This window comes from Bubalus kerabau, chromosome 2, assembly GCF_029407905.1.
Source record: "Bubalus kerabau isolate K-KA32 ecotype Philippines breed swamp buffalo chromosome 2, PCC_UOA_SB_1v2, whole genome shotgun sequence".
NCBI classification, from domain to species: domain Eukaryota; kingdom Metazoa; phylum Chordata; class Mammalia; order Artiodactyla; family Bovidae; genus Bubalus; species Bubalus kerabau.
Window position 1 is genome coordinate 182236161 of NC_073625.1, and position 21249 is coordinate 182257409.

General features: G+C 44.0%; 1 protein-coding gene across 1 annotated transcript in view; it reads right to left on the reverse strand.

Annotated features, from left to right (window-relative positions):
- Positions 1-9387: 9387 nt before the first annotated feature.
- BFSP2 (beaded filament structural protein 2) overlaps positions 9388-21249 on the reverse strand; it is a 76980-nt gene continuing 65118 nt past the window's right edge. The window contains exons 5-7 of the mRNA XM_055570123.1: positions 14110-14241; positions 11796-12016; positions 9388-9391 (exon numbers count right to left, since the gene is read on the reverse strand). Of these exons, the coding sequence (XP_055426098.1) occupies positions 9388-9391; positions 11796-12016; positions 14110-14241 (357 nt within the window). The remainder of the gene's footprint in view (positions 9392-11795; positions 12017-14109; positions 14242-21249) is intronic.

A 21249-nucleotide genomic window follows, 5' to 3' on the forward strand; every position in this document is an offset into this window, starting at 1 on the left:
GTGGCATAAAAGGAAAGTCCTGTGTCACAGGAGGCCAAGCACTCTGCTAGGGAACTCCTTCCAAAAGAGCTGGCTGTAGTGGAGAAGCCAGTAGTAGAGTAGAGAAGCAGTATAGTGGAGTAGAAGGATTACTGGAGGAAGCCTGTGAAACTGTTGGAATGACAGTCACTCAATTTATACTCAGTATACTCAGGGATACCCCTCTGCCAGGCACTTCAGACGTATTTGGTAAAATTAAGCAGGACTTCTCACAAATAAGCTTGCAAATATGACCTTCAGATCAGATCAGATCAGATCAGTCGCTCAGTCGTGTCCGACTCTTTGTGACCCCATGAATCGCAGCACACCAGGCCTCCCTGTCCATCACCAACTCCCGGAGTTCACTCAGACTCACGTCCATCGAGTCCGTGATGCCATCCAGCCATCTCATCCTCTGTCGTCCCCTTCTCCTCCTGCCCCCAATCCCTCCTGGCATCAGAGTCTTTTCCAATGAGTCAACTCTTCTCATGAGGTGGCCAAAGTACTGGAGTTTCAGCTTCAGCATCATTCCTTCCAAAGAAATCCCAGGGCTGATCTCCTTCAGAATGGACTGGTTGGATCTCCTTGCAGTCCAAGGGACTCTCAAGAGTCTTTTCCAACACCACAGTTGTTTTCAAAAGGTAGTTAAGCCCATGGTACATCCCATACACCTCTACTCAACTTTAATCTGCACTCTCCAATATGGTAGCCACTAGTCATGTGTGTCTATTGAGCTCTTGAAATATGGATAGTGTGGGTGTGGAACTGAATTTGAAATATTATTTAATTTTAATAAAAAATGAAAAGCTATATAGAATATTTGTCCTGTAAAACTTACAAGAAAATTTTGAAACGTTTCATTTTTTATATTTATAGATTTAGAATTGATTTTCAATTTGTGGAATACCTCCTTAAATGTAATATTAATAATTAGACGTAAGAGTGAGTGGATTTACTTAACTTGATTAGGTGTGATTTTGAAGTTGACATGCTTTTGATTCAAATTTACATGAATTCTTCTGAAAAAGGTGAACATAAATGGTCAGTATAGTTGTAAACATCAAAGGAAAACAATTTTTTTGGCCCGTCATTCGGTTATTGGAAAACTTCTAAGTATGTTTGGAATAACTTGGGTTTGTGAGTCTACTCACAGACTGGGAGCTGACTGTGGCTCAGACCATGAACTCCTTATTGCCAAATTCAGACTGAAATTGAAGAAAGTAGGGAAAACCACTAGACCATTCAGGTGTGACCTAAATAAAATTCCTTATGATTATACAGTGGAAGTGAGAAATAGATTTAAGGGCCTAGATCTGATAGACAGAGTGCCTGATGAACTATGGATGGAGGTTCGTGACATTGTACAGGAGACAGGGCTCAAGACCATCCCCATGGAAAAGAAATGCAAAAAAGCAAAATGGCTGTCTGGGAAGGCCTTACAAATAGCTGTGAAAAGAAGAGAAGCAAAAAGCAAAAGAGAAAAGGAAAGATATAAGCATCTGAATGCAGAATTCCAAAGAATAGCAAGGAGAGATAAGAAAGCCTTCCTCAGTGATCAATGCAAAGAAATAGAGGAAAACAACAGAATGGGAAAGACTAGAGATACCTAGGGAACTTTTCATGCAAAGATGGGCTCGATAAAGGACAGAAATGGTATGGACCTAACAGAAGCAGAAGATATTAAGAAGAGGTGGCAAGAATACACAGAAGAACTGTACAAAAAAGATCTTCACGACCCAGATAATCACGATGGTGTGATCACTGACCTAGAGCCAGACATCCTGGAATGTGAAGTCAAGTGGGCCTTAGAAAGCATCACTATGAACAAAGCTAGTGGAGGTGATAGAATTCCAGCTGAGCTATTTCAAATTCTGGAAGATGATGCTGTGAAAGTGCTGCACTCAATACGCAACCAAATTTGGAAAACTCAGCAGTGGCCACAGGACTGGAAAAGGTCAGTTTTCATTCCAATCCCAAAGAAAGGCAATGCCAAAGAATGCTCAAACTACCGCACAATTGCACTCATCTCACACGCTAGTAAAGTAATGCTCAAAATTCTCCAAGCCAGGCTTCAGCAATACATGAACCGTGAACTTCCAGATGTTCAAGCTGGTTTTAGAAAAGGCAGAGGAACCAGAGATCAAATTGCCAACATGTGTTGGATCATCAAAAAAGCAAGAGAGTTCCAGAAAAACATCTATTTCTGCTTTATTGACCATGCCAAAGCCTTCGACTGTGTGGATCACAATAAACTGTGGAAAATTCTGAAAGAGATGGGAATACCAGACCACCTGACCTGCCTCTTGAGAAACCTGTATGCAGGTCAGGAAGCAACAGTTAGAACTGGACATGGAACAACAGACTGGTTCCAAATAGGAAAAGGAGTATGTCAAGGCTGTATACAGTCACCCTGCTTATTTAACTTCTATGCAGAGTACATCATGAGAAACGCTGGGCTGGAAGAAGCACAAGGTGGAATCAAGATTGCTGGGAGAAATATCAATAACCTCAGATATGCAGATGACACCACCCTTATGGCAGAAAGTGAAGAGGAACTCAAAAGCCTCTTGATGAAAGTGAAAGAGGAGAGTGAAAAAGTTGGCTTAAAGCTCAACATTCAGAAAATGAAGATCATGGCATCCGGTCCCATCACTTCTTGGGAAATAGATGGGGAAACAGTGGAAACAGTGTCAGACTATATTTTTGGGGGCTCCAAAATCACTGCAGAGTGACTGCAGCCTTGAAATTAAAAGACGCTTACTCCTTGGAAGGAAAGTTATGACCAACCTAGATAGCATATTGAAAAGCAGAGACATTACTTTGCCAACAAAGGTCTGTCTAGTCAAGGCTATGGTTTTTCCAGTGGTCATGTATGGATGTGAGAGTTGGACTGTGAAGAAAGCTGAGAGCCGAAGAATTGATTCTTTTGAACTGTGGTGTTGGAGAAGACTCTTGAGAGTCCCTTGGACTGCAAGGAGATCCAACCAGTCCATCCTAAAGGAGATCAGTCCTGGGTGTTCTTTGGAAGGAGTGATGCTAAAGCTGAAACTCCAGTACTTTGGCCACCTCATGCGAAGAGTTGACTCATTGGAAAAGACTCTGATGCTGGGAGGGATTGGGGGCAGGAGGAGAAGGGGATGACAGAGGATGAGATGGCTGGATGGCATCACTGACTCGATGGACATGAGTTTGAGTGAACTCCGGGAGTTGGTGATGGACAGGAAGGCCTGCTGCTGCTGCTAAGTCGCTTCAGCTGTGTCCGACTTTGTGCGACCCCATAGACGGCAGCCCACCAGGCTTCCCCATCCCTGGGATTCTCCAGGCAAGAACACTGGAGTGGGTTGCCATTTCCTTCTCCAATGCATAAAAGTGAAAAGTGAAAGTGAAGTCGCTCAGTCGTGTCTGACTCTTAGCGACCCCATGGACTGCAGCCTACCAGGCTCCTCTGTCCATGCGATTTTCCAGGCAAGAGTACTGGAGTGGGGTGTGCTGCAATTCATGGGGTCGCAAAGAGTCGGACACGACTGACAGACTGAACTGAACTGAACTGAACTGAGACCACCAGGGAAGTTATCAACATGGCTTTTGTGTCCAATCCTAGTATTGCACTGAAAGCCTGACTCGCTGTGATGTGAATTACCTTTCCCTTTCAAGAGGAGCTGGAGAAAATGGAATATTTTCTCTTATGCTTGACAGGGACAAGTGGGTTTTCTGTTGACTCTGCAACACAGCACATCTATGGTGGGATCTACTCTGGTTCCTGCTCAACCTATTGTTCAAAATAACCAGTCTATATGATCTAATTAAGCCAGTCGCTTCAGCAGAGAAAATAGTTTGCTTTATTTCATCACTCAATGAGCAGATTAATTTCTTAAACATGACTGGAACTGCTGTGCTGCTGTGTCAGGAGATTGAGTTTTCAATCAAGACTGGGCAAGGACATGGCCTGGATCACCTTTTCCCCTTCTTGTGTGTTGCAATATCCAAGCTAGAAATGCTGGACAAACCTTCATATATCATTTAAGGTCAGATACTATGTGGGAAATATGAAGTATGGAGTGTTTTTTTCTGGTATGATTAGGGCTGCCAGATAATTTTTTGGTAGAAGTATGTCTCATTAAATATGTGGGACATATCATACATCTATTAAAAATTATTCATTATTTGTATGAAATTCAGATTTACCTAGGCATCCTATATTTTTATTTGCTAAGTCCAGCAACTCCAGATAAGATGCTAGAATGGCCCCAAAGAGGCACCACTTTCTTTTACCATTTCTAACAAAAAGATGATGTGTTTAAGAAAGGATATCTGTAGCACAATAGTATCAGAAACAAATAGTTAGGAATGAGTTTAGCCAGGGAGGGGAAAGATCTCTACACTGAAAACCATAAGACATTGATGAAAGAAATCAAACAAGACACAAATAAATGGAAAGGTATTCTGTGTTCATGGATTGGAAGAATTAATATTGTTAAAATGTCTATTCTACTCAAAGCCATCTAGAAATTTAATGCAGTTTCTATCAAGATTCCAATGGTATTTTTAACAGAAGTAGAAAAAACAGTTCTAAAATTTACATGGGCCCACAAAAGACCATGAATTGCAAAAACAATCCTGATAAAGAAGAACAAAGAGAGAAGCATAACACTTCCTGATTCCAAGCTATATTATAAAATTATAGTAATTAAACTGTATCATATTGGCATAAACTAGTTACACAGATCAATGGAACGGAACTGAGAGCCCAGAAATAAACTCAGGCATATATGGTCAATTAATATTTGACAAGGGAGCCAAGAATATTCAATGAAGAAAACACAGTCTCTTCAATAACTGAGAAAATAGGATATCACATAAAGAATGAAACTTGACCCCTTATCTTATACTACTCACAAAAATTAACTCAAAATGGATTAAAGACCTAAATGTAAGATGAGAAGTCTTACAACTCCTTGAAGAAAACATAGGAAAAAAGTTCTTTGACATGGGTCTTGACAAACGATTTTTTGGATATGACACCTAAAGCACAAGCAACAAAATAAAAAGTAAACAAGTTAGAAGACATCAAACTAAAAAGATTCTGCCCAGCAAAAACAAACAAAAAACAACAAAAGACAACCTATTGATTGGGAAAACATACTTGCAAACTATACATCTACTAAGGGGTTAATATCCAAATTATAATGAAGAGAAAACTGACCTTTTCCAGTCCTGGGGTCCCTGCTGAGTTTTCCAAATTTGCTGACATTTTGAGTGCAGCACTATCACAGCATCATCTTTTAGGATTTGAAACAGCTCAACTGGAATTCCATCACCTCCATTAGCTTTGTTCGGAGTGATGCTTCCTAAGGCCCACTTGACTTTGCATTCCAGGATGCCTGGCTCTAGGCAGGTGATCATACCATCATGGTTATCTGAGTCATGAAGATATTTTTTCTAGCCACAGAACTGGAAAAGTTCAGTTTTCATTCCAATCCCAAAGAAAGGCAATGCCAAAGAATGTTCAAACTATCACACAATTTCACTCATCTCACATATTAGCAAAGTAATGCTCAAAATTCTCCAAGTCAGGCTTCAACAGTATGTGAACCAGAAACTTCCAGATGTTCAAGCAGGATTTAGAAAAGACATAGGAACCAGAGATCAAATTGACAACATCCGTTGGATCATTGAAAAAGCAAGAGAGTTCCAGAAAAACCTCTACTTCTGTTTTATTGACTATACCAAAGTCTTTGTGTGGATCACAACAAACTGTGGAAAATTCTGAAAGAGATGGGAATACCAGACCACCTGACCTGCCTCCTGAGAAATCTGTATGCAGGTCAGGAAGCAATAGTTAGAACTGGACATGAAACAACTGACTGGTTCCAAATCAGGAAAGGAGGACGTTAAGGCTATATATTGTCACCCTGCTTATTTAACTTATATGCAGAGTACATCATGCAAAATGCCGGGCTGGATGAAGCACAAGCTTGAATCAAAATTGCCAGAAGAAATATCAATAATCTCAGATATGCAGATGACACCACCCTTATGGCAGAAAGAGAAGAAGAACTAAAGAGCTTGTTGATGAAAGTGAAAGGGGAGAGTGAAAAAATTGGCTTAAAACTCAACATTCAGAAAACTAAGATCATGGCATCCAGTCCCATCTCTTCATGGCAAATAGATGGGGAAACAGTGGAAACAGTGACAGACTTTATTTTTGGGGGTTCCAGAATCACTGCAGATGTTGACTGCACTCATGAAATTGAAAGATGTTTGCTCCTTGGAAGAAAAGTTATTACCAACATAGACAGCATATTAAAAAGCAGAGACATTACTTTGCCAACAAAGGTTAGTCTAGTCAAAGCTATGGTTTTTCCAGTAGTCATGTATGGATGTGAGAGTTGGACTATAAAGAAAGCTGAGTGCCGAAGAATTGATGCTTTTGAACTGTGGTGTTGGAGAAGACTCTTGAGAGCCCCTTGGACTGCAAGGAGATCCAACTAGTCCATCCTAAAGGAAATCAGTCCTGAATATTCATTGGAAGGACTTATGCTAAAGCTGAAACTCCAATACTTTGGCCATCTGATGCGAAGAACTGACTTATTTGAAAAGACCCTGATGCTGGGAAAGATTGAAGGCAGGAGGAGAAGGGGGCAACAAGGATGAGATGGTTGGATGGCATCACCAATTGGATGGACATGAGTTTGAGTAAATTCCTGGAGTTGGTGATGGACAGGGAGGCCTGGCATGCTATAGTCCATGGAGTCGCCAAACGACTGAGTAACTGAACTGAACTGATATAAGATAATATATGTTAACTTATTGTGGTAATCATTCACAATATATCAAATCATTATGCTATATACTTTAAACTTATATGGTGTTACACATCAGTTTTATCTCAATAAATCTGGAAAAAATATTTGTGTGCTATATGGAGATAATCAGAGACCACCATGGTGTTTGATGATTCCTGCTGAATCATCTTACTGAAACCAACAGAGGTCAGATCTGAGAGTCTGTGTTCATGTTTTATATGATAAACTGAACTATGTTAAAGGGGTCATGCAAATTGTAATGTGCTGCTCTGCCTACTTTGCTTTGTTTCCCCTTTTATGTGCCCATATGAACTCCTCAATGAGATTGTAAACCCAACAGGGCAGAAACTGTGTCTTCTTTTTACTGGGATCCCCAAAGTCCAAGAAAATGTCTGGGTACCTGCAGATGCTTGGAAGTGTGATACATGATAATGAAAGGGAGACTTACCTTGGTCTGAAATCCAATGGGTATTCTAACAATCTCAGAGGGAGTTTTGTGCCTCAGGCGCCAGGCCAGAGGTCAGTGGAGTAACCTTGTCTGGAAATAGAGCCCATCTGCGCTTTCAGAGGAGTCTGTTGAAAGCCCTTCTCTGGTTTGCCCCAGAACAAGTGCTGCATCCTTGAGGCCAACATAAGCAACAGCCTCCCTGCCACCTGTCAGTGAACTGCTGCCAGAGTGTAATTGTGCCGGATGCTGTGAGAGGAAGCCTGAATTAAATGAGGCTTCAGCAGGGCCAACAGTGCCTTTTCTTACCTGTTAATGAAGCCTCATTAGAGACAGCAAGAAACCGTGCTGAGAGCTGGAAGCACCAGTCTGCTGGGCTCTCCTTGCCAAAGGATGATTAACTTAATGATTTATGGCAGCTGCTCTTTGAGATTACAGAGCCGAGGAGACTGAGTGTGTGCGGCCGGCACAGCGTGCTGTCTGGTGGAAGCTCAGAAGGGTGTACAAATCCATTCTCCCCTAGCTTCCAGGTTCTGGGAAATGCACAGCCATTCAGATCCAGAAGTATCTCATTCTGATGGCTGGCCTTCTGAGGCTCTCCAGCTGTGTTTAAGTTAGGGATTTAGATCGTGGCTGGGGAACAAAAATTCACCATAATAAGTAAAAAAGAAAAGAAGCAGACCCCAGTGAACGGGCATTCTATAAAGTTGGCTGCACATTCTTCTGGGGAGGCCCTGGTACCCATGGCTTCAGTCACGGGCACCCCTAGGTGTGCAGCTATGGAGGGGATTGGTGCTTTCTGAAATGCAGCCGTAGGTGGTGTCTTGACTATTTCTATGCTTCAGATAACAAAGGGAATCATGCAAAGGTGCCATGCAAACTAAATAGCTGTCCTGCCCACCTGACTTATTAATGCAATTCCTTTGATCCTGGAAGCCACAAGCGAAACCAGTTGGAGCGATTTCAACCAGGCGATCCCCATGTCTTGCCTCACTTCTCTTTCTAACTTTCTTAAAGGTAAATAAGATTCCATTTGTTTATGAAGCCCAGGAGCTGAAGGAGGGGGTCTTTGAATGTGCCCATATTGGACACACTGCCCTGTCTGGATTAGCTGCTTATGTGAGGACAGAGACTCAGCTTGGATCATTTTTAAATTTTGGTCTGTAATTCTGTGTGACAGGTGTGCTGATAGGAGCTTGGGGGAGGAATTAAGAAATTAAGTCTGGGCTGGGCGTGTGTGGTTTTGGAGGCACTGAGAGCCTGTGGTAGGACACAGGTGGTGGTTTCAGTTTTAATCAGAAGGCAGGGGCGTCTCGAATGGGTAGGCGGCAGATTCATGAACTATATTTGGCTGGCCTGGGCCCTGAGAGGGCTGGGGAAGGACCCTGGAAGAATGTTCTGAGGCTGCAAGTGTAGGCAGCCACAATCACAACCTAATTCATCTCCCACAGATTTAAACTGAAGTTCCCTTTAAACTGATGGAGAGAGGTGCTCTGCCAACAGCAGTGACATGTGGGTGTCTGTGCACAATTATTCATGCAGAGCACACTAAAGACACCTGAATGCTCTGTGATCACGCTACATGCTGACCCCCTCTAGCAAGAACATTGTTTTTTTCCCCCAATGGTGGCAATCTGGTATGCTGAGCACAACTCTCACCCCATAAGCACATTTATGTTGATAAACCCATGAGCAGCTGACCTTTGAATAATGAGGAAGATGGCATCATGCTCCAGGACCCTTCCAGAAGCCTTTAAGAATGGCCCCATAAGGGAAGGCCAGGTAGGTAAAGTGATATCCATCTCTATCTGATAGTGGGTTGAACAAGGTGGGCAGACTGGAAGCCACACACAAAGCATTTATTTGAGAGGGGCAAGGGAGATTGCTCGAGCTATAGACTACTTGAATTAAGGCAGCAGGACCCTCTCCACTTCCAGGAAGCTTTTCAGCTCAAGCTGAACCAACCAGGAAATCCAGCTTGGGGTGGGGAGTGGGAAGGGTGAGGGGAGATGGGGGTTGGGGGTGTAAGGGGGTAGGGGTGGGAATTCCTCAGGGAACTTCATTGGTCACTTGGTGAGGAAGCCAGCATTTTCTTCATGAAAAGAGGGTATTTCTCCATTAGCTGAAACAAACAAACAAAAAAAAACCCAAAAACACATTTGAGTGAGAAAAGCCATGGATGATGAAAATTAGTAAAGACATCACAATAGGATTACAGGAAAGGTAGATGTTTCACAGAAAGAATTTGGCCTTTGGAACAAGACAGTTTGAGTTTCAACTCCTACCTCCACGGTTATTAGCTGTATGACCTTGGGTAAATGACTTAAGATCTCTTTGATTTTGTTTCCTGTCTGTAAAATGGGGATAATGATGTGGTCTGGCAGAGTTTTGAGGGGAAATGAAGATAGCATAGAGCTTGAGACTGCTGGCACATAGCAGGCACTCACTGAATGGAGTTCTTGAAGTAAATTTAACCAGTCTTGTTACTTTTGTGTTTCAGTTATTCATACACACCTGAAAAAATTAGTGTTGTAACAAACATCTAGCTTTTATAATCAACAGAAATCAATCCAATAAAAAGGCAGTTGGAAACAGGAGCTGGATGCCACGTTTTTTGTTTGAAAGGAGTGAGTGTTAGGTTGCTTCCTGGCCTTCTCACCTTCTAAGAAGGGGATGTCGCAGAGCACAGTGAGAGCCCAGACGCCTGGGATCCAGTCCAGCTCTGCCTCCCCGTGGGACCATGGGAAAATCTTTTTCTGCTCTGGACTTCTTATTCTCTCTGGAATCATGAGCCATTGTACTACATAATCAACAAGTCGTCTCTTAGCCCTGCTATTCTATTTCTAATTCAATGTATGCCATAGAATGGACCTTGGAGGGCACAGAGATACAGAATTATGATGAAAGAAAGGCTTGAATTTCCTTAAAGAATTGGCAAGGAAGCTGAGCCCCAAGCCTCACGCCTATGCTTCAGGGTGTCCTTACCCATTAAAAAAGTACTGCTACATGTATATATATGTGCATGGTGTATATGTATATATACCACACATATGTATATATATGTGTTATATATGTATATGTACCACACACATAAATGTATATATACCACATACACACATGTATGTACATTGACGTACACATGTCATTCCCAACCTCTCACCTCTGTCCACTATGGAGGCTGGAAAAGCTAGATAGTTGCTTTCCCAGCTTCCCTTGCAGGTAGGTCTAATCATGTGATTGGAGGCCTTCTCAAAACATTTTCCCTTCACTGAAAAAAGGAGTGAGTCATGCAGGGAAAATCCTTTCTTCTGTCCCCTCTCCCTCCCTCTTCTTGCCATGCATGAAGTTATGCTCTCTGGAGCTGTGATAGGCATTTGGCAACCATGGGTGACAAAGATGAAGACAGGAATGGTAAATCAGAGGGATGAAATGAGCTGGGGACCTGACTGACATCACGAGCAGCCTAGCCTATCTCATTTCTGAAACTTTCAGGTGAACATGGTTTATGCCCTTGCTGCTCAAAGTGTGGTCTGTGGACCAGCAGTACAGGCATCACCTGAGAGTTCTGTCAGAAATGCAGAGTCTCAGGTCCTGTCTCAGACTTATAGAAGCAGAATTTGCATTTTTAAAAAGATGCCGAGGCTTGGCATGTTTCCAAAGTGTTGATTTATAGCTTCAATAATAAGGACTTACTACATGCAATGGCATCCCCCTCCAGTACTCTTGCCTGGAAACTCCCATAGACGGAGGAGCCTGGTGGGCTGCAGTCCATGGGGTCGCTATAAGTCAGACACGGCTGAGTGACTTCACTTTCACTTTTCACTTTCATGCATTGGAGAAGGAAATGGCAACCCACTCCAGTGTTCTTGCCTGGAGAATTCCAGGGATGGGGGAGCCTGGTGGGCCGCTATCTATGGGGTCGCACAGAGTTGGACATGACTGAAGCGACTTAGCAGCAGCAGCAGCAACATGCAGCAGAAAGCATTGCTAACACATACCATGTAGTATGAGGTAAGTGTGAACCATATAGGTGTGTCTATAGGTGTGTGCCCATATGTCTGTATACATGAATATATACTGACATCCACACATATATGTATACACACGTAAGTATATACTATATATTCATCTATATATTGTTGTTGTTTAGTTGCTAAGTCGTGTCTGACTCTTTGCAAACCTATGGACTGTAGCCCCAGGCTCCTCTGTCCATGGGATTTTCCAGGCAAGAATTCTGGAGTTGGTTGCCATTTCCTCCTCCAGGAGATCTTCCCCACCCAGGGATCCAACGCTTGTCTCCTCCTTGGCAGGTGGATTCTTTACCACTGGGCCACCAGGGAAGACAAATACTATGTACATATGAATGGAAAAGTCCTGGGAGGACAGTCAGGCTGTGGGAGTTGAGGGGATGTGTTGGGCAGTGATTTCTCCTTTTTACATTAATTACTTTTATAGTATTTGAGAAAATGTGTAATCGAAACCTATGAGTACCTACCCGTCTCCTAACAAAGCTAGCAGAGACGCACCTGCTCTCCTCGCGGTCCAGCAGCGCGTGGTAGGACGCCACGTCCCGCTGCAGCTGGCATTTGTGCGACAGCAGGTGCTCCCGGGCCTGCAGCTGCTGCTCCGCCTCCGCGCGCATCTCCCTGAGCTCCGCCTCCAGCCTGCTGACCACCGCTCCCAGGTTCTGCAGCTCGATGTCATGCCAGTGCTTGGCATCGTGCAAGGTGTTCTCCAGGCCTCGCTTCTACAAGAGAGGGAACGTGGGCCAAGCCTGAGGCCGAGGGACAGGCCCTGGGAAGAGGGAGGTGGGCAGAGCAGTGGGAGGGGCTGGCCTCGGCCTGGTCTGTCCGTTTCTCCCATGACGATTACCTTGACCGACTGAGGTGGCTCAGTGGGGAAGTAATGAATCCTCCTGGGGAGGCCAGAGTCTTGTTTAGTCTAATTCACTGATCCTTCCTATGGGGGTGGAGGTGGAGAGGGAGACGAGGAAGAAAAAGAGGGGAGGGAGACCAGAAGGGAGGGCCTATGAGACAGAATGATGAGAGAAAATGAGAGGGAGATGAGTGAGAGAAGGAGAGAGATAAAAGGAGACAGAAATACACACACACACACACACAGGAGGCAGTCTGCAGGTGTTTCTTCAAAGAAATTTTGCAGTCTTCTCCTGAACTGCCTCCAAGCCTTTTTGCTCCTGACTGCTCCCCCTCTGGGCCCCTTCCTTCCTCTGTGAACCCCCACTCACCATCCTGCGGGGATGCTGTCTCCTCCTGCATGCTTCCCACATTCCACAGTCAGAAATAACGTCTCTGGTCTCTATACCCTCAGCATGTCTTTCCTTAGTGTCTCGGTAGCACACTGTGCTAGTTCCTCTTCCCCAGCTGCCACTTCGCCCTATACCCTTAGCCCATCTCTCTCTGAGCTGAGCCACACTGGTTGGTCTCTACCAGACTCATGACTTGGTCATCTCCTGTGTTGATGTGTCCAGCACAGATGTCTCCCCACCCATGCAGACTTGCTACTGAGGTTCTTCCTAGACATATACACAGGTTGTGGGCACCTCAAATCAAGGTGTTCAAAGTGAAGCCATTGGCTTCCTTCCAAACCTGCTGGCCCCTCCTTTCCTGTGCTCCAGCTGGTGAACTCAACAGGAGCTAGAAGCCAGGGAAAGATATGCCCCTGATCCTGCTTCCTTCCCAAATTCAGTTATCAGTGTTGCCTCTTCTATATTCTGAAACATTTTCCCATTTGTGCCCCCTCTGCTCCAGCCACCAATACCCTGGATGACTGCTTATCGCCTCTCATCTGGAGGAAACTCTGTGGTCTCCCAGCTCATTTCCTCTGACTGTAGTTCCTCCTCCTCTGCACCACAGCACCCCCCACCTCCCCCACCACCCCGCTGCTAACAGCAGCCACCTTTCTTAGGAAACCTCTTGTGCCTGCCACCACCAGGCTGGATTAGGGTGTCCCTTCTCTGGGTTTCACAGCTTCCCAAGCACACACATGCCCTTGAAGTGGGCTGAGCTTCTTAGGGCATGTCTCCTCTAGCAGATGCTGAGCTCCTTGAGAGAAGGAACCTGGTTTCTATAACCCCAGAGATAAGACAGGACCTGATACAGAGCAGGGGTGTGTGTGTGTGTGTGTGTGTGTGTGTGTGTGTGTTGCCTAAATAACAGCACTTGTATTATGGTTACACTTACTGCCCTATCTCGCCACTAGACTGAAACTTTCTTCTCATCTTCCCATATACCAAGCCCTGCAAACTGTAGGGCTTTACTGACCAGTAAACACCTTTAAAAAATGGTATGCATCTTTAACAGTTTTTAGTACTTCTAATTATGTAGTTCTATAATTTAGAATCTGGCCTTTTATATGACATATAAGAAACAAATAGCCTTCTAAATTGGACTGAGTCTTGTTGAAACAAGTTTCTGTACTCTCTTTTGACCATTGTGACTGAAATGGAAAATTCTTGCTCAAGATGTCATTTTGAATCATGACTACTGTCAAGCAGAGGCCATCATATTATCTTATTTAAATCTTCCTAACTTTACAGGATATGAGAATGTTGAGTCAGATTCCCATCCTGGGTATGTCTACAGGTGGCAAAATGTGATTAGTAGAAATAAATGTAGATCAGTGTCTGCTCTGGTTATTATTTGCTGGTAAGATCTGGGGTGCTAACTTTACCTACTACACTTGGCATTCAGTACCAGACGATCCTTTGCAGGCCTCAAAACTCTCACGTGCTGTGAGATGGGAAAGCCATATGACTACAGTTAGACAGTCGAGAGTTAAACTTGACACAGAAAAGGCCAGGACTGTTCCTGGCCCACTCACCAGAGCTCGTAAGGATTCCGTCTCAGCCTGCAGGCTCTGGATTTGGCAGGAAGTGTTGTGCAACTCCACCCTGAGGGCTGCAGCCAGCTTCTCTTCCTGGGTCTGGGCCCTGCGAGCCAGTTCCGCCTGTTGCTGTGGAGAGTCAGAAGTGAGAAGAGGAGCCATGGCCTGAACCTGTCGTTTCCTCTCACCCTCTTGGAAACAGCCATTTGATTTAAAAATCACTTTTTCTTTTTTTTTTTAATAGGTGCCCACATGAACTTGTTGGAGAAGGCAATGGCACCCCACTCCAGCACTCTTGCCTGGACGGAGGAGCCTGGTAGGCTGCAGTCCATGGGGTTGCGAAGAGTTGGACACGACTGAGCGACTCACCTTTCACTTTTCACTTTCATGCTTTGGAGAAGGAAATGGCAACCCACTCCAGTGTTCTTGCCTGGAGAATCCCAGGGACAGGGGAGCCTGGTGGGCTGCCGTCTCTGGGGTCGCACAGAGTCGGACACGACTGAAGCGACTTAGCAGTAGCAGCAGCACATGAACTTGTATTCCAACACTTAAGTAATTTGAACATATAACGCATGCAAATAGAATAAAATACAAAAGATCTTCTAAAGGATATATAGTATAAAGTCACCTTTTCTTCCTGTGCCCTAATTACTTCATTCTGTTTCTAGTTTCTTCTATCTCCTACCAGAGCTATTTCATTCATTTATCAGATCAGATCAGTCACTCAGTCGTGTCCGACCCTTTGTGACCCCATGAATCGCAGCACGCCAGGCCTCCCTGACCATCACCAACTCCCGGAGTTCACTCAGACTCATGTCCATCGAGTCATGATGCCATCCAGCCATCTCATCCTCTGTCGTCCCCTTCTCCTCCTGCCCCCAATCCCTCCCAGCATCAGAGTCTTTTCCAATGAGTCAACTCTTCGCATGAGGTGGCCAAAGTACTGGAGTTTCAGCTTTAGCATCATTCCTTCCAAAGAAATCCCAGGGCTGATCTCCTTCAGAATGGACTAGTTGGATCTCCTTGCAGTCCAAGGGACTCTCAAGAGTCTTCTCCAACATCACAGTTCAAAAGCATCAATTAACAGATGCATATGAACATCCCTCCTTGCTTTGGTACTTAATACATTTTTAGAAACTATTCTATAGCAGTACATGTAGATCAATTACATTCTTTTTAAGGGTTGCATGATATTACTTTGCTTGGAGGTACTGTGATTATTTGGAAGTTTCCCACTGATTGACACTTACCTTGTTTCCAGTCTTGGCCTGTTATGAACAATGATGCAATCCCTCATTTTCCATACATGGGGGGATCTCTGAGGGGTAAATTGCTGTAGTGAAACTGCTGAGTCAAAAACATAGGCATATCAGACTTCTCTGGTGGCTCAGTGATTAACAATCCGCCTGCCAGTGCAGGGGACACAGGTTCAGTTCTTGGTCTGGGAAGATTCCACATGTTGGGGAGCAGCCAAGCCTATGTACCGTAACTACTGGAGCCCTTGTGCTCTAGGGCCTGCGAGTCACAACTCCTGAGTCCACATGCTGCAACTACTGAGGTCTGTGTGCCTAGAGCCCATGCTTAGCAACAAGAGATGCCACTGCAAAGATAAGGTGGTGCACGGCAACGAAGAGTAGCCGCAACTTGCCACAACTAGAGAAAGCCTGTGTGCAGCAAAGAAGACCCCAGTGCAACCTCCCCAAAATTAATTAATTAATAATAAAAAACCCAGTGCTAAGGGGTCATCAGGAAGGATTATTAAAAAAAAAATGTAGGCGTTGTAACCATGATAAACTTTGGAAATTTGAACTCCCTCCAGCGTTGCAATTGTCCCACATCTTCCTCCAACAAGGGGTGAACCAGCTCGACCTGAAAGCTGCTGTTTTCCTGTAAAGATCCATCTGACCACCACTGTGAATACAAGGGGAAGATCTGTGTTTCTCCCCAGAGCAAGATGGACATATTCTGATTCCTCCTACATTCACGAGAGCAGGTCACTGCTACTCCTCTTTGCTGGAGAAAAGGGAAAACATCAGAGTTCTCCCTCGTGTTTCTTCAGTGCAGTCCGATGAAAGGTCTCCAAGTCAATGATGCAGGAGAAAATAAACTGCTTTCTCTCCTAGGCTACTGGCTTTCTGAGTTTCCCATCTTTACCACATATGAATACTTATTTATAGAATTACGCCCAAATAGTCCAACCTAATTGACTGGCTAAAAAAATCCCAAATCAAAAGGCTCACATCTCAGTATCAGTTCTGCCAATTCTTGCTGTTTGAGGTCTATTAAGAGCTCAACTAAAATGTCCATTAAATGCCAGGGAGCAGCTGAGGGACAGCAGAACCCGTGGGCTCAGCTCTGACTGGTTGTGCATCATGGCTGTGCATCTCTGGCCCATTATTCAGCCTTTCTGAGTTCCAGTCTGTACCCTTAGATGACGTTGAGTGGGGAATGATAATCATATGATGACTGCCTCCTGGGGTCACTGTGAGGCTCCCATCAGTTATGCATGTGGAGGTTTTAGGAACCTTAAAAGTGAGCAAATATTGGCTCTGTATATTTTCTATATGTAACAAGGAATAGTAGCTAACAAATGAGTTTGCAAAACTCACTATAGTTGAATACTCCTAATGATAACTAATGGGCTTCCCAGGTGGCTCAGTGGTAAAGAATCTACCTGCCAATGCAGAAGACACAAGAGATGTGGGTTCGATCCCTAAATTGGGAAGCTTCCCTGGAGGAGGAAATGGCAATTCAATCCAATATACTTGCCCGGAAAATTCCATGTACAGAGGAGCCTTGTGGGCTACAGTCCATGGGGTCACAAAGAGTCAGACATGACTGAGCTATACAGTAGTTTGAAATCAGCCCTGGTGAGAGTACTTACACCATGGAAACTGGCAAACACTACAAATCAGGGACTGAATTATTGTTTTGTTGATTGTGCAGACTTAAGAAAGGGATGCAGAAAGTGTTAATAATGCAGATTAAACTTAAAAGTGGGTCATGTCTATAGCTATTGCATTGATAATGTCAGAAAAGTTAGAGGGGTTATTCTTCAAGTATTTGAAAATTACTATGTGATTCACAAAGAAGTCATTCATAGCACTGATGAATGAACTCATTAAAGTCAACGAAAATATCAACCAAAATTCACAGCAGAGTTGTCCTCATTCCTATGATGTGAGTGACTTTTTGTTTAATTTGATATTAATAATCAAGCACTTTTCTGATTTTGTGACACTACAGTTGATGACAGAATTATTAACATGGCTGGCAGATTTTGTAAGAAATAGCAAGTCACACTGAAGCTATAGGTTCTAATGGAAAAACAAAGTATTTTATCTTAAAATTTGTTATTTCTAAAATAACATAAGAAAATATCAACAGAAACTTTTATGTTATCTCTAAGTAGTATAGGCAGAGTACATCATGGGAAATGCTGGGCTGGAAGAAGCACAAGCTGGAATCAAGATTGCCAGGAGAAATATCAATAACCTCAGATATGCAGACGACACCACCCTTATGGCAGACAGTGAAGAGCAACTAAAAAGTCTCTTGATGAAAGTGAAAGAGGAGACTGAAAAAGTTGGCTTAAAGCTCAACATTCAGAAAATGAAGATCACGTCATCTGGTCCCATCACTTCATGGGAAATAGATGGGGAAACAGTGGCTGACTTTATTTTTTTGGCTCCAAAATCACTGCAGATGGTGACTGCAGCCATGAAATTAAAATATGGTTACTCCTTGGAAGGAAAGTTATGACCAACCTAGATAGCATATTGAAAAGCAGAGACATTCTTTGCCAACAAAGGTCCATCTAGTCAAGGCTATGGTTTTTCCAGTGGTCATGTATGGATGTTAGAGTTGGACTGTGAAGAAAGCTGAGTGTCCAAGAATTGATGCTTTTGAACTGTGGTATTGGAGAAGACTCTTGAGAGTCCCTTGGACTGCAAGGAGATCCAACCAGAAGTCCATCCTAAAGAAAATCAGTCCTGGGTGTTCATTGGAAGGACTGATGTTGAAGCTGAAACTCCAATACTTTGGCCACCTCATGCAAAGAGTTGACTCATTGGAAAAGACCCTGATGCTGGGAGGGATTGGGGGCAGGAGGAAAAGGGGACGACAGAGGATGAGATGGCTGGATGGCATCACCAACTCGATGGATATGAGTTTGGGTAAACTCTGGGAGTTGGTGATGGACAGGGAGGCCTGGGGTGCTGTGATTCATGGGGTTGCAAAGAGTCGGACACGACTGAGCGACTGAACTGAACTGAAGTAGTAATATGAATATGACTGGCACATAAATACATGTGTTTACATTTCCTTGCAGAGAGAAGTTGGGAAATGTCACCAGCACAGCATGAGTTAGAGCTGGGCACGAGGGGAAGTCCAGCCCATGGAGGCACACTTCAGTTCCTTGGTGGGCAGGCCTGGGGTAAAGCTGCTGGCCAAGGAATGAACTGTCCCTCTACTGCATTCAGATAATGCAGTCTGTGGTTCAGTGGTACCCACTGTCTCCGGAGAGATGAATCCCCATGTCTCAGTTTTATTAGCAAAATGCTGTACCCAAATGTTTCCCAAGTATTCTTAGACAACGAGCATGGTTTGTCACATATATGAATACTTATTCAAACTGTTTTTATTTGAATCAATTCACTTTTTCTTTGTAAATAAATGTCTTTAAAAATGTGATCTGCAGTTAAGTTCTCAAATATTAACGTGTGGCCGCATCATCTGGGAGACCTTGTGAAAATGCAGATTCTGAGTCAAGAGATCCTGAGTGGGGCCCAGGAATGTGCATTTAAAACTTCCATGTGACACCTGGTCCATGGAAGCAAAGTTCTAGGTTGTTACGGAAACTGATAAAACTGTATTACTTGCCAAAGATAAAAGGTAACTGAAAAGTCAATAAAATGAAAACAAGCCACTGTATTGTATTCTAACAAATGCTGCTTGCCAAGCTGCTGAATCTCAAAGCTGGCTTTCTCTTTGTTGAAAGGTGGAATTAATAAATATAAGAGAAGTGTTAGTGACGTCCCAGCACTAAATGGAAACTTTCTTGTACCATTTTTTAATTTAAGGTGGAAAGAAAAAGAAACTAATTTGATCCCTATGGGTTTAAATATTGTTTTATATCACATCTCCAACATTTTCAAGAGGAGAAGGGGGTGACAGAGGATGAGATGGTTGGATGGCATCACTGACTCAAAGGACATGAGTTTGAACAAACCCCAGGAAATAGTGAAGGACAGGGAAGCCTGCTGTGCTGCACTCCATGGGGTCACAAAGAGTTGGACACGACTTGGTGACTGAACAATAATGACAACCTTCTTAAATCAGCTTGCCACAAATGATACTTGCCCTGCATATGGGGACAGTCAATTGTTTTAACTCACCTAAAAGTATAACATGTTCTTCTCCAGTGGCTTTTAGATTTATGTTGACCCAACACCTCCAGATTTCTCCTCATACACCAAACAGCAGCTGTGTGTTTCTAGCCCCTGGGCATGGGAAGGGAGGACCTTGATCTGCGGTTCAGTGCCATTGCTGGGATGTGTGCTGAGATTCAAATATGTTGGTCCCTAGGCTTGCAAATCAGCTTGAAACCTTGGCTCCACTGTGCAGGAGCTAGGCTACTCAGGTTTGCACTCCAGTAATATCTCTGGGGCAGGAGAGCATATTGGCATTTTGAAATATGGTAAACATTTTCAAATTAATTTTTACAAATTGGCATGGTGTTGCACATGAAGGATGGATGTGAGAGAAAAAGAGCAGAAGACTCTCAAGGAAGTCAGAATGAAGAATTGGATGGTAAAGAGCCATCCAATTGGAGGGGAAAAGAGCCATCTCCACACCCCACCCACTTTGCTGATTAGCTCAGCCATTCCTCCAAACACCCTGGGCACTTGGAAAGGTGACTTGGAAGTGGTGATTGTGTGGTGTGAGGGGAGAGTGAGAGTTTAAGTGGAGGCAGAGTATGGAAAGCAGTGACATGGGTCCAAGCTGAGCACTGAACATGAGTCCAAGCTGAGCACTCAAGGGTGGACATGTGCAGTCTGCCTTTCCCTGAGCAGTTGCTGCATGGGCTCCAAAGTCTCACAAGCTCTCTGGGTTTTGCAGCTGGGGAACAGCTTTATGAGAGCATCACTCTGCCAACGTCCTTGCTCTTAAGCTTCTCAGATCTCGCAGGATTACACTGACCTCATTATGGTCACGTTCATGGAGAAAGGGAAAGCAATGGGTTCCTTGGAGAAGCAGGGGTTTCTGATCTTGCTTCACAGAGGAATCTTATGCCTGGTGGGCTACACTCCATGGGGCTCTCAAAGAGTCGGACATGACTGAGCAACAAACACTTTCATTTTCACATCCACAGGGAAGGCACAGAATTGTGGTCTGGAAAGATCCTGACAGAAGCCTGGCATAACCTTTTGGTTCCTCAAGACAAAGCGCTCCCAACCTCACACATGATGTCACTTGTGCTCATCCTTAGAAAAGAGGACGAATCAAGGTCTCCCTGCTCCCCAGCTCCCCACCCACTCCATGTGATCTGTCTGGGTCAGCCTAGCAGTGAAGAATGTTGATTCTATAGTTAGAACACATGGTTTGAATCCTAGCTCTGCCATGTCCTAACTTTGTGATCTTGGGTAATTTATCTAACCTGTCTGTGCCTCAGTTTCCCTCTCTATATGATGGTTGAAATCACAGTAGCTGTCTCGGGTTAGGAAGATGAAATAAGAACAGGCCTGTCAAGTGCTCTGGACATTGGCACTTGGTAAACCCTTAATAAGCTCCTGCTTTCCTGGCTCGGTTCACTCTGTCCTGCGGAAGAGCGGTCTTTCTGTCCACTGCTTCCCACCTGCTCCCCACCTAACCTCACACTAGGGTGTAGCACCTTGTGCGCAGGAACAACTTCATACTCACCCCTCAACTTCCATTCCAGGCACCTAAGCTGGTTTTTACCCCTGGAACATACCCAGCGACCTTTATTTAAGGTCAACAATGTATCCCAGGCACAGGTTTGGGACTACAGTAGAGGAACATCTACCATGGAATTAAATCAAATCTCCTTTTCGTTAGGAGGACTAGCTGTCATTATTATAATTATAAGGTACTTCATAGTCATAAGTGTCATATAAA